The sequence below is a fragment of the Gigantopelta aegis genome, chromosome 14 (assembly GCF_016097555.1).
Source record: "Gigantopelta aegis isolate Gae_Host chromosome 14, Gae_host_genome, whole genome shotgun sequence".
Classification (NCBI taxonomy): Eukaryota; Metazoa; Mollusca; class Gastropoda; order Neomphalida; family Peltospiridae; genus Gigantopelta; species Gigantopelta aegis.
The window spans coordinates 19,403,492-19,417,585 of NC_054712.1; the positions used below are offsets into that span (position 1 = coordinate 19,403,492).

Genomic DNA, 14,094 nt, shown 5'->3' on the forward strand with positions numbered 1-14,094 from the left:
TATTTAACGACGAACTCAACACATTTTTTTTAACGGTTATATGGCGTCGGACATATGGTTAAGGACCACACAGATATTGAGAGAGGAAACCCGCTGGCCTTTGATATACAAGTCGTGGTGCACTAGCTGGAACGAAAAATAATCCAATGTTCCCACCGACGGGGATCGATCCTAGACCGACCGCGCATCAAGCGAACGCTTTACCACTGGGCTACGTCCCACCCACTTATAATTCAAAGAGAAAGATTCAACTAACCAGACAATCGTAGACCCGTTAAAATAGTTTTAAAGGGACATTCCCGAGTTTGTTGCATTGTAAGATGTTTCCGACTAATAAAATACTTCTACGATTAACCTTACACATTAAATATATTTTCTTGTTTAGAATATCAGTGTCTGTATATTCAATGTGTGTATGGTCGTCTTAATATTTGTAAGAAGCCCAAACTGGATTTTGAAAAAAAGCATATTTTAGGAAATAAAATGAAATTTAACCTAGTATAAATATTAGAACGATCAGAAATATGTTTAATATACAGCCACTAATATTTTATGTAGAAAAATATATTTGATATGTAATTACAGTCGTCAAAAAGTCTCTGTTAGTCGATAACATCTTTAAAATTCCAGCAAACTCAGGAATGTCCCTTTAAGAAAAATAACATATCAACCGCTACAGTATTAGTGGATTGCGGTCCCTACACGTCTTCCTGTACAATATATTAATATATAATGGAGATGTACAAAACGAAAACGCCAATCCTCCAACACGTGGAAGAATACAAGCACGCCCACGTTTCCGAATTCCCGGGCTTGGCCCGTGTAGAGTTGGGAACGTACAGCTTCCACGAACCCCTCGAGAATATGGACTTGGTATCGGCAATGCGAGCGATTAGACGGAACAAGTGCATGTTCAGGAAAGTATGTAGGGTGGGTGGAGCTAGACTGGCGAACGACGTTTCAAGGACGGGTTCATAGAATAGCTTGTGGATGATCTATTGTTAAGCAAAATAGCAAATACAATGTACTCTGCTTTCGTGGGGGGGGGGGGGGGGGGTCAGTGGCGTAGGAAGGTGCCAAGAAGTGTCTGGGGGGGGAGGGGGGCACAGTTCTATATTTACACACTTTTACACTATTATAAAGCAAATATAAAGCAAAATATCTGAAAAGTGGGGAGGCGCATGCTCCCTTGCCCCTTGCGGGGGGTGGGGAGTGGGGGGGGGGGGAATCACCATTTATAAAGGATATACATGTAGTTAAAATACTGGGTTCTAGGTATTTTTACAATGATAATATTACATTATATGATAGGTTTATATTCGATAGCTCACAGTATTAGTAATGATATTAACCCATGAAACAAGCCATCTCTTTCTGAATTCTTTCGGAGAATGTCTGCTTTTGTGTCCTGATGTGGGGGCCTATTATTTGTCGGGGTTTTTTGGCTTCTAGTTTTTAGTTAGATACACACCACATACCAGCGTTCTAAATTTGGCTCTCGTCGCAAATCTGCTGAAAAGCGTTCGCTTGCCGCACGTGTAGTTCATTACACGGCGTTGTCATGGAGTTTACTTGCACACAAGAACATAAGAACTTGCCAGCTTGTAGCCGCGTAGAGATCGTATCGCGTGAATCTGGCGATTAGCCCGTCAAACGCGGTCGTGCTGTGTACAATGAATGTGTATGTTTATACTAGCCTATGTGATGTATACGCTGCTGTTAAAAACTTTACATTTTATGCTGCATTTTAGTATTATTTATGTATCTTCTGTGAAGACACTTTGTCTATAAAACGTGTTATTTTATTTTGTGTTTTGTCCACAATATTTTACCTTGCTACATAACGAAAGCCATACACTTGAGAATATAATCTGATTGATTATAGTGTGACATTAGAGGCTGCAACTCGTAACACGGATATAGTGAACACGCCCGCAGAGTGTCGGTAAACTTGGTTTCCATTAGCTAAAGCAACACACAAATATTGATTCATATTGCAGCCTGATACAAAAGCTACAATTTCAATTTTATTATATTTAAGGAATAATTAAATTTCTGTTACATTCTTTACAACGTAACGTCATCCCATTGGTCCAGACGTAGTAACGGGAGTTTGTTCATTTGTCGATGAACGTAAAAGAAATGACAGACAATACTTATAATTAAATTTGAATGATACTTGCTAATAATAACACTTGTGACTAAAACTTCATACTTTATTTTGAATTACTTTTGGTCCATAAACAATAACGCTCAATAAGACAACTAGCCCATTAAAGGGACATTCCTGAGTTTGCGGCAATTTTTAAGATGTTATCAATTAACAGAGACTTTTCGACGACTGTAATTACATATCAAATATATTTTTTCTGCATACAATATTAGTGGCTGTATATTAAACATGTTTTTGATCGTTCTAATATTTGTATTATGTTAAATTTCATTTTATTTCCTAAAAAAGAATTTTTCGTACGTACGAAATTATTTGTAGACAAAATCCAGTTTGGGATTTTTACAAATATTAAGACGACCAGAAACACATTGAATATACAGACACTGATATTCTAAACAAGAAAATATATTTAATATGAAAGTGTAATCGTAGAAATATTTTATTAGTCGGAAACATCTTACAATGCAACAAACTCGGGAATGTCCCTTTAAAAATAAATATGACGTAATCAGATATGACGTTCCCTGACGACGTAATTTTTACGTTCATCGAGAATTGAACAAACTCCCGTTGCTACGTCTGGACTAATGCCGTTCTATGTTGTAATGAATGTAGCGGAAACTTAATTATGTAATTATAATTATAAATATGCAAGCCCGTAGCCAGGGGGGTTCGTAGGGTTCGAACGAACCCCCCTTTTTTCTGAAGTGCCCTTTCAAACTAGGCTAGAGACCCCCCCCCCCCCCCCCCCCCGAGTCATGTCCTGCCACTCTGAAACATGCTGAAACCGACAATGTGCTCGCAAGTGCCCTTTTAATACCAAAAAGAACCCCCCTTCAAAAATCCTGGCTACGGGCTTGATATGTAATGCGTTGTAACAGCATAAACATTTCTTGTTGGATGTTTTTTTTTTTTTTTTTTTTTGGGGGGGGGTGTTTTTTTTTTTTTTTTTTTTTTTTTTGTTTTTTTTGGGTGGTGGTGGTGGGTTTGGCGGGGCGTGCGGAGGGGGGAGCAAGAATCCTTTGCCAAAAATATAAAGACACAGAACGTCTTCATCGTGTATCCACCAAAATAGTAGCCAGTATAAAAGTAAAGTTTATTTTTATTTAACGACGCCACTGGAGCACATGGATTTTTTTTTATCTTATTATCGGCTATTGGACGTCAAACATTTGGTCATTCTGACACTGTTTTTTAGAGGAAACCCACTGTCGCCACATAGGCTACTCTTTTATGACAGGCAGCAAGGGATCTTTTATTTGCACTTCCCACAGGCAGGATAGCACAAACCATGGCCTTTGTTGAACCAGTTATGGATCACTGGTCGGTGCAAGTGGTTTACGCCTACCCATTGAGCCCTGCAGAGCACTCACTCAGGGTTTGGAGTCGGTATCTGGATTAAAAATGCCATGCCTCGACTGGGATCCGAACCCAGTACCTAACAGCCTGTAGACCGATGGCCTAACCACGACGCCACCGTGGCCGGTTAGTATCCAGTATAGACACAATTCAAATTAAAACGGTGATATCGTGTATCTACCAAAATAGTAGCCAGTATAAAGATACAATTCAAATTAAAACTGTGATATCGTATATCCACCATGTTAGTAGTCAGTATTAAGATACAATTCAAATTAAAACTGTGATATCGTGTATCCACCATGTTAGTAGCCAGTATTAAGATACAATTCAAATTAAAACTGTGATATCGTATACCGGTATCCACCATGTTAGTAGCCAGTATTAAGATACAATTCAAATTAAAACTGTGATATCGTATATCCACCATGTCAGTAGCCAGTATTAAGATACATTTCAAATTAAAACTGTGATATCGTGTATCCATCAAAACAGTAGCCACTATAAAGACACAATTCAAATTAAAACTGTGATATCGTACATCCACCAAGTTAGTAGTCAGTATTAAGATACAATTAAAATTAAAACTGTGATATCGTGTATCCACCAAAACAGTAGCCAATATAAAGACACAATTCAAATTAAAACTGTGATATCGTATATCCACCAAGTTAGTAGTCAGTATTAAGATACAATTAAAATTAAAACTGTGATATCGTGTATCCACCAAAATAGTAGCCAGTATAAAGATACAATTCAAATTAAAACTGTAATATCGTGTATCCACCAAAATAGCAGCCAGTATAAAGACACAATTCAAATTAAAACTGTTATATACGCTATGCTGTCGGTCACCGGTTTTTGCACTTTGCGAAAAATTTATATTAGTAAATGAAATTATTTGAATGTAATTTTTTGTAGCCAAGTAATGCTGGGTATAATCTTTACCATTATCAAGCAAAATAAATATCCTGGTGATTATGCAACTGGCAAAATAAATATTCTGGTCATTACGTAACTTTGAGAAAAATAAATATCCTGGTGATTATGCAACTGGCAAAATAAATATTCTGGTCATTACGTAACTTTGAGAAAAATAAATATCCTGGTAATTATGCAACTGAGCACAATTATCCGGGTCATTATGTACTTTGAGAAAAATAAATACCCCGGTCATTATGCAACTTTGAGCGAAATAAATATCCTGGTCATTATGCAACTGAGCAAAATAAATAGCCTGGCCATTGTGCAACTTTGAGCGAAATAAATATTCTGGTCGTTATGCAACTGAGCAAAATAAATACCCTGGTCATTATGTAACTTTGAGCAAAATAAATATCCTGGTCATTATGCAACTGAGCAAAATAAATATCCTGGCTATTGTGCAACTTTGAGCAAAATAAATATCCTGGTCATGATGCAACTGAGCAAAATAAATAGCCTTGTCATTATGCAACTTTGAGAAGAATAAATATCCTGGTAATTATGCAACTTTGAGAAAAATAAATATCCTGGTCATTATGCAACTTTAAAAAAAACATATCCTGGTCTTTATGCAACTTTGAGACTGTCATGTAAGCTAGTGGGTTTTTTTTCACTTTCAGAGCACAAGGGCCCACTCAGCACTCCGAGGAAGCGTTTTTGGCGCCCCATCACGTCGTTCTCTGAGCACGAACGACTACTACGTACAGAGGCCGCTTCACTCCGCGTATGGTGAGTCTTGGTTCTCTTAAAGGAACGTTCCCCAGTTTGATGCCATTGCATGTTTATGACAAACAGATCCTTTTTTGATGACTAAAATTATAAATTAAAGATATTTTCCTGTATAACATATTTGTATCTGTATAAACAAGGTGTTTGTTGTCGTTTTAATGTTCGTTGTAGCCCAAACCAGATTTTACGTTCCAATAATTTCGTACGTACAAAAACAAAAGAAGGAAAATGGACAATGACTGTTTCAAACATTAGCACACGATCGCAAACACATTGGATATACAGACACTGATATTCTTAACAAGAAAATGTATTGAATATGTAATTTTAGTCACCGAATAGGCTTTGTTAGACGGAACCATCTTATAATGGCTGCAAACTCGGAACAGTGTCTTTAATGACCGCATGTATTCGCACATTAGGCAACGTAAACAGCCGTGCATGTATCCATGACAAGCGTTCGTAACCAAATCCAGGTATGTGTGCATGGCAGAAAAAGTGAAAAGTTTCTGTTATAGACGATGTATCAATCGGACATTTAACGACGCACTCAATATTTACGGTTATATGGCGTCAGACATATGGTTAAGGACCACAGAGATATAGAGAGGAAACCCGCTATCGTCACAAGGGATCTGTTATATACAACATCCCACCATCCTTTATTACACTTGCTGGAACGAGAAATAGCCCAATGGGGCCACCAACGGGGATCGACCATAAACAGACCGCGCATCAAGTGAGCGTTTTACCACTGGGCTACGCCCCCCCCCCCCCCCCCCCAATAGGAGAAAGGTCACCAAATCAAAATATCACTGTATCAAAAAACGCAAAGTCGAGTTGAAGGGATATTTTCATATTTACTCTCAAAAAGTCACGAAACCGTGTAATAGTACTCGACACACAGCCATCCCAAGTTGTCCTACATGTGAGGTTTGATGGTTATGTATGAAGTAAAACCTCATAAAAGGAGTAATTCTGTAGTATAGAGGTTACGCTTTCGGACTCGAGGTTTTTAGGTACAGGGCTCGCATCCCGGTACCGGCTCCCACCCAGAGTGAATTTTAACGACTCAATGGGTAGGTGTAAGGCCATTACACAACTTCTTTCAACTAATCACTTACCGCTAACCCAGTCTTGAACAGACAGCCTAGATAATGAAGTAGCTCGCACACGGGAAGACGTTAAAGTTTGTCTGCTTTCTGCACGGTTTCAGACACCCGTTCTGAAGAGTACGCCATTGGAGACAGCGTGCTTCGCGCCACCTACCTGTCCGACGCTGTGCTGGACGACACCTACGACACGTCCCTAAAGTCACGGGGTCGAGACCAACGCTTGCTGTCAGACGCAACCAGCGCAATCGTGAGTAGTCTTGTCACATCGTCTCTAGTTTTAGTCCCGGAGTCATGTAGATACATAGCACCTGTTGATATTACCTTGTTTTTATTAGTCTTTAGAGTCTTCTCCCACCCCTCTCTACCCTCCTCTCACCCCTGTCTCCTCCTCCTCCTCCTCCTCCTCCCCCCCCCCTCTCTCTCTCTCTCTCTCTCTCTCTCTCTCTCTCTCTCTCTCTCTCTCTCATACCGTCATACACACACACACACACACACACACACACACACACTGGTATATCTATATCCTCAGGTTGAAATATAATTTATGTACCTACTCTTCATACCATCTTCGTATTCCTGCTGGTTAAATGTTGGTCAAATATCTCAAATGGATCTGGAATATAATTATCCTTTTTTATTGGTTTATACTATTTTTAGAAGGAAACAAAAACAGAAGTTACCAAATTGCTCTCTTAAATTCTGTACATTTAATGTGAACTTTGTTATTCCTGTCTGCTTTCTCATATTGGGCACTATTAATATTATAAATGTATAATATTTAGTATCTTCCAAGTCATTTACAAATGTTATTATGTCATATACAATTTCAATAACGCGATTTACGACCATTATTATCAGATTTATTGTTTTCATTATAATTAACACGCATTTTAACTTAGGAGTACAAAAAAATGAATCTTCTCATAAACAATCATTGGTATTATATAAATATTATACAGTATTTTAGAAAATGTAGTTCACATTTGATATATGTCCTTTTGAGATGAAGAACAAAGGTGAAAAAATCTTAAAATGTGATACTAGTGTTAGTTCAAAACTATTTCCTCACGATATTAAATTTCAATATTGACTGTAAAACCTTAATAAATTAATAAATTAAGTTATCATTTCGTATCATCTCTGACATGTAGTCGAAGTTGAAAAATGTATTTTAAAAACTTAACTTAATCTTACAATGATAGTTCATTTTTAAATAATTTTATTATCCTCACCGCACTACAACAACAGTGCAGGCAGCATGGTACGTGGGCACGTTTCTACACATATTCACTAAATCAGTAATTGTAGTGTGATACACAGTTGATGGTTTGTTCAACAATTACACGTCGCTCCAGAGGAGGGGAATTATGATCCTCGTTGCATAACGTTATGGGGAGGGGAGAGGTTTGTCAAGTTACGTAACGATTTAAAAAACCCATCTCATTTGTATTTATAAATTAAACACAAGCAGTCATGGCTAATGTTTAAAAAAGAAAAAAAAATTAAATTAAAAAAACAACATTCTGGTTCAGTGATGACATATTATCATAATGAAAGGGAAATCAGGAGATGAAAGCGTTGTTTTATTTTAGAGGAATGGTGACTCTCAGCATTTCAAAAATTGCCACATATTACGTTTTGTAATTGTTGACCCGTCCCCAACCCACACACCCCACCCCCACCCCGAAGTCTTGTCACGTTTTCTTTTTGCGGGTTAATGAAGATGTTTATTATGTGAGTTCATGTTTGTTTACTTTAGGTTTTTTTAATGTGTGTGAATTGAATAATTATTTAACTTATGGTAGTTGAGGAAATACAGCTAATTCGAGTTATCTCTTGGTATGATATGATATGATATGATATGCACGTTGAAGACGACAACGCCAATGTGAAAGACAATAACCAAGATATATGTGGATATCGCCTTCTGGCAAATCCTGTCGTCGACATGGTTCACTGGAGATGGCTATTTGCAATGGATGTCTGTGTTTACACTTCCGGTTTCATCAAGTATCAACCAATTGGACACTGATGTCTGTTTCAAATGTACGTCCATCGTCAGTAGAAAGTGATGCACCTGTAAATAATTGTAAACAGTAAACATTTTGACACACATATTTATAGTAATTGTGGAGATTTAGATGAAAGACACAGAAAACGCAGACACACACAAAGACACACACACACACATACCCACACACAAACACACACACACACACACACATATACACACAGACATACACACACACACACAGACATACACACACACACACACAGACACACACACACACACACACAGACACACAGACACACACACACACAACACACACACACACACATATATATATATATATATATACACACACACACGCACGCACGCACACACACATACACACACACATATATATACACACACACACACATCCACGCACACAGACACACACACACACACACAGACACACACACACACACATACACACACATATATATACACACACACACACACACACACACATCCATTGCCATGTGCTAAGTCATGTATGTCATGCAATACACGTCAATTATTAACTATGATTGTTTTTCTTTTCCTACATGCATTGGTATTATTATTATTATTATTCAACTATGTATCTTCTGATCTGTGTATTATTTCATCCACCTTTGTTTTCTATGTTGTTTGATGTGTGTGTCTAACGTATTATTTTCAGAAGTCACATCACATTCATTTCAGCTGATGTTATAATTTTTGGTTATTTTTATACTCTGCTTTTCACCATTGCTGTATAGTGGCCAAGGGTCTGAAGAGAAGTTGTGGTGTGTTTAGTTTTGTATTTCGTTTACCCTTTAGATGTCAGTTCCTATGTATAATCCCTTGATGTAGACCCCCGAAACAAATTAGAAATGATGTAAAATAACTTGGTGTTCCCTTCGATATTCATGCAGCCCCCGTCTGTGTTGGAGCCAGTGAAACCAAGTAGAGCGAGGATAGGATACAAACCTCTTTCAAGGCGTTCTCGAAATTATCCAATATTTGAGAAAGCAATGGACAGAAGTCCAATACCTTTATCAACGTCTACGTTAACAGCCAGCCCACGGCCATTTCCGTCTCTACCGGGCTCCCTTCTCAAATACTCCAGCAGATACCGAGGGGTGACAAGCCTGCCGACTGGTGTCCGTCGCTTCACGGGGGTACACGTTAGACCTCCCATGTTTGAGTACGAACCAGACGAAAAACCAACTGCCAGTATGCCACCTTCACCACGTCTTCTAGGAGGATACGTGTCCCCCAGGATTGTAAGCAGACGATACAAATCTGTGTTAAAGAGTGGTCAGATCACTCCACCATACCCATACTCAACAGGATCACAGAGGTCAACCCAACTCCTTGGTGGATACGTGTCACCTAAGATGGTTTCTGCCCAACACGATATCGGTACGTCGCCTCTTTCATTGCTCGCTTACAAAGACAGTGGAATGCAGTCTTCTAATAATTCATTTTTACAATTACATGGAAATAACAACCTCAGTGAAAGTTACTTCCCTTCTACATTTTCACTTCCATCCAAGTCCCAATTATTCTCTCCATATTCAAGTGGTAGGCAATCACCTACCTTCTCCACTCGGGCACACTCAGATTCTGACATTGCTACCGAAAGCAACCACCACCCACACAGAAGACATAAAGTACATGTGTCCAAGAAGCATGTTAGCAATTATTATACACGTCTGGCCAATAAACGAGCAGGAAAGCAGGGTAAGTCGAAATACTGGCCATATTATGACGTTGAATCGATTGCATCAAGTGACGTGTCTGATGTACTTAGTGATACCGAATCTTTGTCAGATTATGAAAATACTTACTCGACTGGAGGGAAAACGTACGACATAGACGATGAAGACGTTGATTACGTGCCCTTTAGACCTACGTGGCAACACTCACCTCAGGGATACCTCGAACTATCATCACACGAAGACCAATCCCCAAAATTCGAATCCATGAGTGTGTCACCGTATGTCCCTTCCACTCCCAGTGTTTCTAGTTATGATAACAACACACATGACATGCATTTTAATAAACTTTTGTCTGATTCTACAGCACGTGCGCGCGGTGCACTGAGTAGTCTGCTGCGTTCGTACGATGACGCCAGTCTGCTAATGAGCGTGGAAGGAGACGCCATGTCTCGGCACCACGACGGGAAGGTTGGGTTCCGATATTACCACCCTCCAGTCTCTATCAAGGGGTCTGGTGTGGAGAGCAGACACCTGAGGTTGTCGTCATTCATTGAAGGACAAGATGACTTCCTTGGAGATTACGTCACAAAGATGAGAGCAATACAGAACGACGTGCGGAAAAACCTGCTGAGAGATTCCAGCACGAGAGACTTCGACATTAGTCCCTACTCGTATGAGCAAAGATTAAGATTCATGCCACTTAGAATTGGCTCCACAAAACACGTTGTCCCTGTGACGACTTTCCGAAAACGCCTTGCAGGAGGTTTAAGACACCGACTCGATGTGTTCCACCTGCCGCTTGTTGAGACAGTGTTGCCTGAATCACCTCAGCAGCTGATGTTGAGTTCAACTCGTGGTGGCAACGCGAGTCTTAGCCCTCTAAAGCTTTCTGTCCTTGATAAAATTAAGATCAAGGTAATGTGTTCTGTCTGTAGTGTTTGCAAATCTGTTCCTCTCTTTCTTATGTAGTATGCCATTGTCCAGTCTAGTTGTGTAGTGTTTCCCTATACGGTAGTTTGGAAATGGTCTAACAAGTACAGCTTTTTGTGTAGGCTAACTGTTATGGATTTAGTTCCTCCTTCCCAACCTTTAATTCTTTATTAATTGTATTCATAGAATCCTACCTTTCCTTATTTTTTCTTGTTTTCTTTATGTTTCATTCTTTTTTTATATCATAGTCATTGCTCACTGACTCTTCGCTTGCTTATTATAGAGACTGGCCAGATAATAGGACGGCGGGTTGCTTGAATAAATTTAAACTAAGAACATGAAGGAACACCTTTGTATAGAACACGACGTCACAAGCTATGATAATTGTAGAACCTACCTTGCCTTTGCATACTATCCTGTTTTCTGCACCTTTCCCTGATTTTTCCATCCCTACCTTCAGGTCTCCTCCGAATCACACGCATCACCAGGAAGCGCAGTGGCATCTCGAAGAGCGAGAATTCGTCCTCAGGCAGTCCCTCGACCTGTTATTACACAAACCCGTCATGTTGTCTCCAAGGTAGCTGCAATCAGTCTTCCTGCATCCAAGCTAGACCTTCCTAAGGCTCAACATTATGATAGAAAGCGAATAATCATTGTTATTAATCCAGTGATGGCTCCAGTACCGACGCGTGCTAGTGTAAAAGCGGCAGCTTTCTCGTTGCCTCCCATTGTTTTAAGCAAGATAGTAGCCACACAGGCTGCTGTTGTCTATATGCCTAGGCGCTCTGACTCGTCTCCTAACCGCGCCTCGGCATACAACAGGGCTCCATCTGCCACCAGAAGGCGTGCTGTGGTCAGCACGTATAAGGCCACGAGAATGCCATACTACATCGCGCGCTCGCGTTTTCTCACTCGCTCACCACTGAAAACTGTTCAACACCCATATGTTCATAGAAAACCACGAAAGCGGGCAAAGGTAAAGTTACTGTAGACGTCCTTGCTTACCTGCTATTGTGGTTTGTCCAAATCTGTCACCAGCAGTTTCAGTTTACTGTTTCATTGACTTCTTTTACAAATTAAATGCTTTCTGTGTCGTCTGTTCACTTTTCTCCATTGTTATTGCCTATGCTTTAGCTCTCCCATGCTTCTTAACCAGCCTTTTTTCTGCCAATCAATTGTTTCAGGCTTTTTAAATCTACAAGATCCAGTTCTATTTTCAAAAAGGTACTATGTTATTAGTAGCGTACGCCACAAATTCACAAATCAATCTTGATCCAGGATTGGCAGCAAAGAGGTCAACAGGTTCTTGTTACTGTTGGCGGGGTAGCCGTAAGAAAACGTGAATAAACAAATTGTTTTATAAAGACCACTAATACATGGGTCCTTCATGTTCTTAGTTCTATCTGGTCAATGCATCCGATGTAAGCATTAATACAATTGGTTAAAACACACTCCGGAAGTTGTTATGGGCACTAACATGTGGCTGCATTCCTAACAAGACTAGTGGAATACGTTTAGCAAGACTTACTTTAACGAATTTAGTGAAGAAAAATACAAATTATGAATGCAAAAGTCTTCCTGCTACATTTTAAATGACAGAGGTTTGTAACTAATTGATCATTCAGTGTATGCCATACTGTCCAATCATCAATCACAGGATGACCAAATTTCAAACTGTTCACGAATCTGTTGGGGTTTTTTTTATTGATCGAACCTCCAGTTGCTATCAGGATTTTTGTGAAGTCACAAAACTTAATAAAATCTGAGATAATAAAATATAACTTTACCTGAGTGTTTATCAACATGGATGATGTCACACGTGATTGGTGATATGTAACATTCTGTTTTTCAGAAATATCGTAAATAAAACACTTGATTATAATAAACTTTAGAACTAAAATCATGTCGTTTTTCTGTTGGTTGTGTTGAGAAATGTAAAAATAACTTTCAAATAGTGCTTAATTCTCGTATATTTTTGTATGTTTGGTGAAAGATAACATTTTAATAAACTATTAATATATCATTTTCATTGTGGCATATGGTGTGTTTGTCTCGGCTGTTTCTGTTCATATATATATATCAACTGAAGTTCAGAAGTCATTTTTAAACGTGGAATAATTTTTACTCAATAAAATATGATAAAGGAAAATGAGAATAAAGGTAAAACAAATTACACCGATCATACTAAACCTAGTACACACAGAAAACACTCGCCATTAATGATTTTCCAACATAGAGTTTTACATCAGTCATGTTAATTTTAATATATTTTCACAGAGGTCCGGAAACAGCCGAGTTTCTTCTCCGCATAATCTTTTTGCTTCTTTTCTGTTGCTGAAAAGTGGGGGTTTTCTGAACCAAAGTTACTGGTGGATGCATTTTCTTACAGAAAAACAACATTCCTTATTTTAAATGATGCCGAGTTTCAGTAGCTGTTCTGGCTTGCCATGCTTTCATATTGCTGTAATCCTTAATCCTCCGAACATTTGTTTACAGCATTTTTTAAAACTCCGTAGTCAGGTGTACTGGGACGAAATTGGCGAGATATTTATCTGGGTTCTTTGGGGTTGTTTTTTGTACAAAGACGTCTTTTTGCTTGGCGTCTATCTGCCGTGGGAAACACAACACAAAGCAATAAGCGGCCATTTTTGTTTACAGCGCGGACGTTAATGAATCCACCATTGATTATTATTAGTATTTTACTTTTAGAAATTATAGGATTAAAAGAACAAAATGATATAACCAATGTGTATTTGCAGCAGTAATTAACTAATTACAGCGTTCTAATAAAATATTCTTGACATTTGTGTCAAGCATGTTATATTCGTCGTCGTGTTGTTACGCATGCGCAGAACATCGGAAGCATGCAAGTTTATTGTCGTTGACAGTTTTGTGTGGTGAGCGAGGCACTGCTGTTGTTGTGGCTGACGTCGAGAGTGGTGCCCCGACTCTCTGGTTGTGCCTCACCCTGTTATTTCAACAAACTAATATATGCACCATGTTGCATTTGTATTATTCAAGTCGCATACATTGTAATTATAGATTTTAGTCGTAGACGCTGAGTGGCTGAAG

General features: G+C 38.9%; 1 protein-coding gene across 7 annotated transcripts in view; it reads left to right on the forward strand.

Annotated features, from left to right (window-relative positions):
* Positions 1-14,094, forward strand: part of LOC121388010 — a 66,692-nt gene that overhangs the window by 23,568 nt on the left and 29,030 nt on the right. For 6 of the 7 annotated variants that reach the window (XM_041519208.1, XM_041519211.1, XM_041519205.1 and 3 more), the window contains 3 exons: positions 5,137-5,245; positions 6,462-6,607; positions 9,304-11,007. In XM_041519208.1, the coding sequence (XP_041375142.1) occupies positions 5,137-5,245; positions 6,462-6,607; positions 9,304-11,007 (1,959 nt within the window). The remainder of the gene's footprint in view (positions 1-5,136; positions 5,246-6,461; positions 6,608-9,303; positions 11,008-14,094) is intronic. The other variant, XM_041519212.1, reaches the window with a different exon arrangement.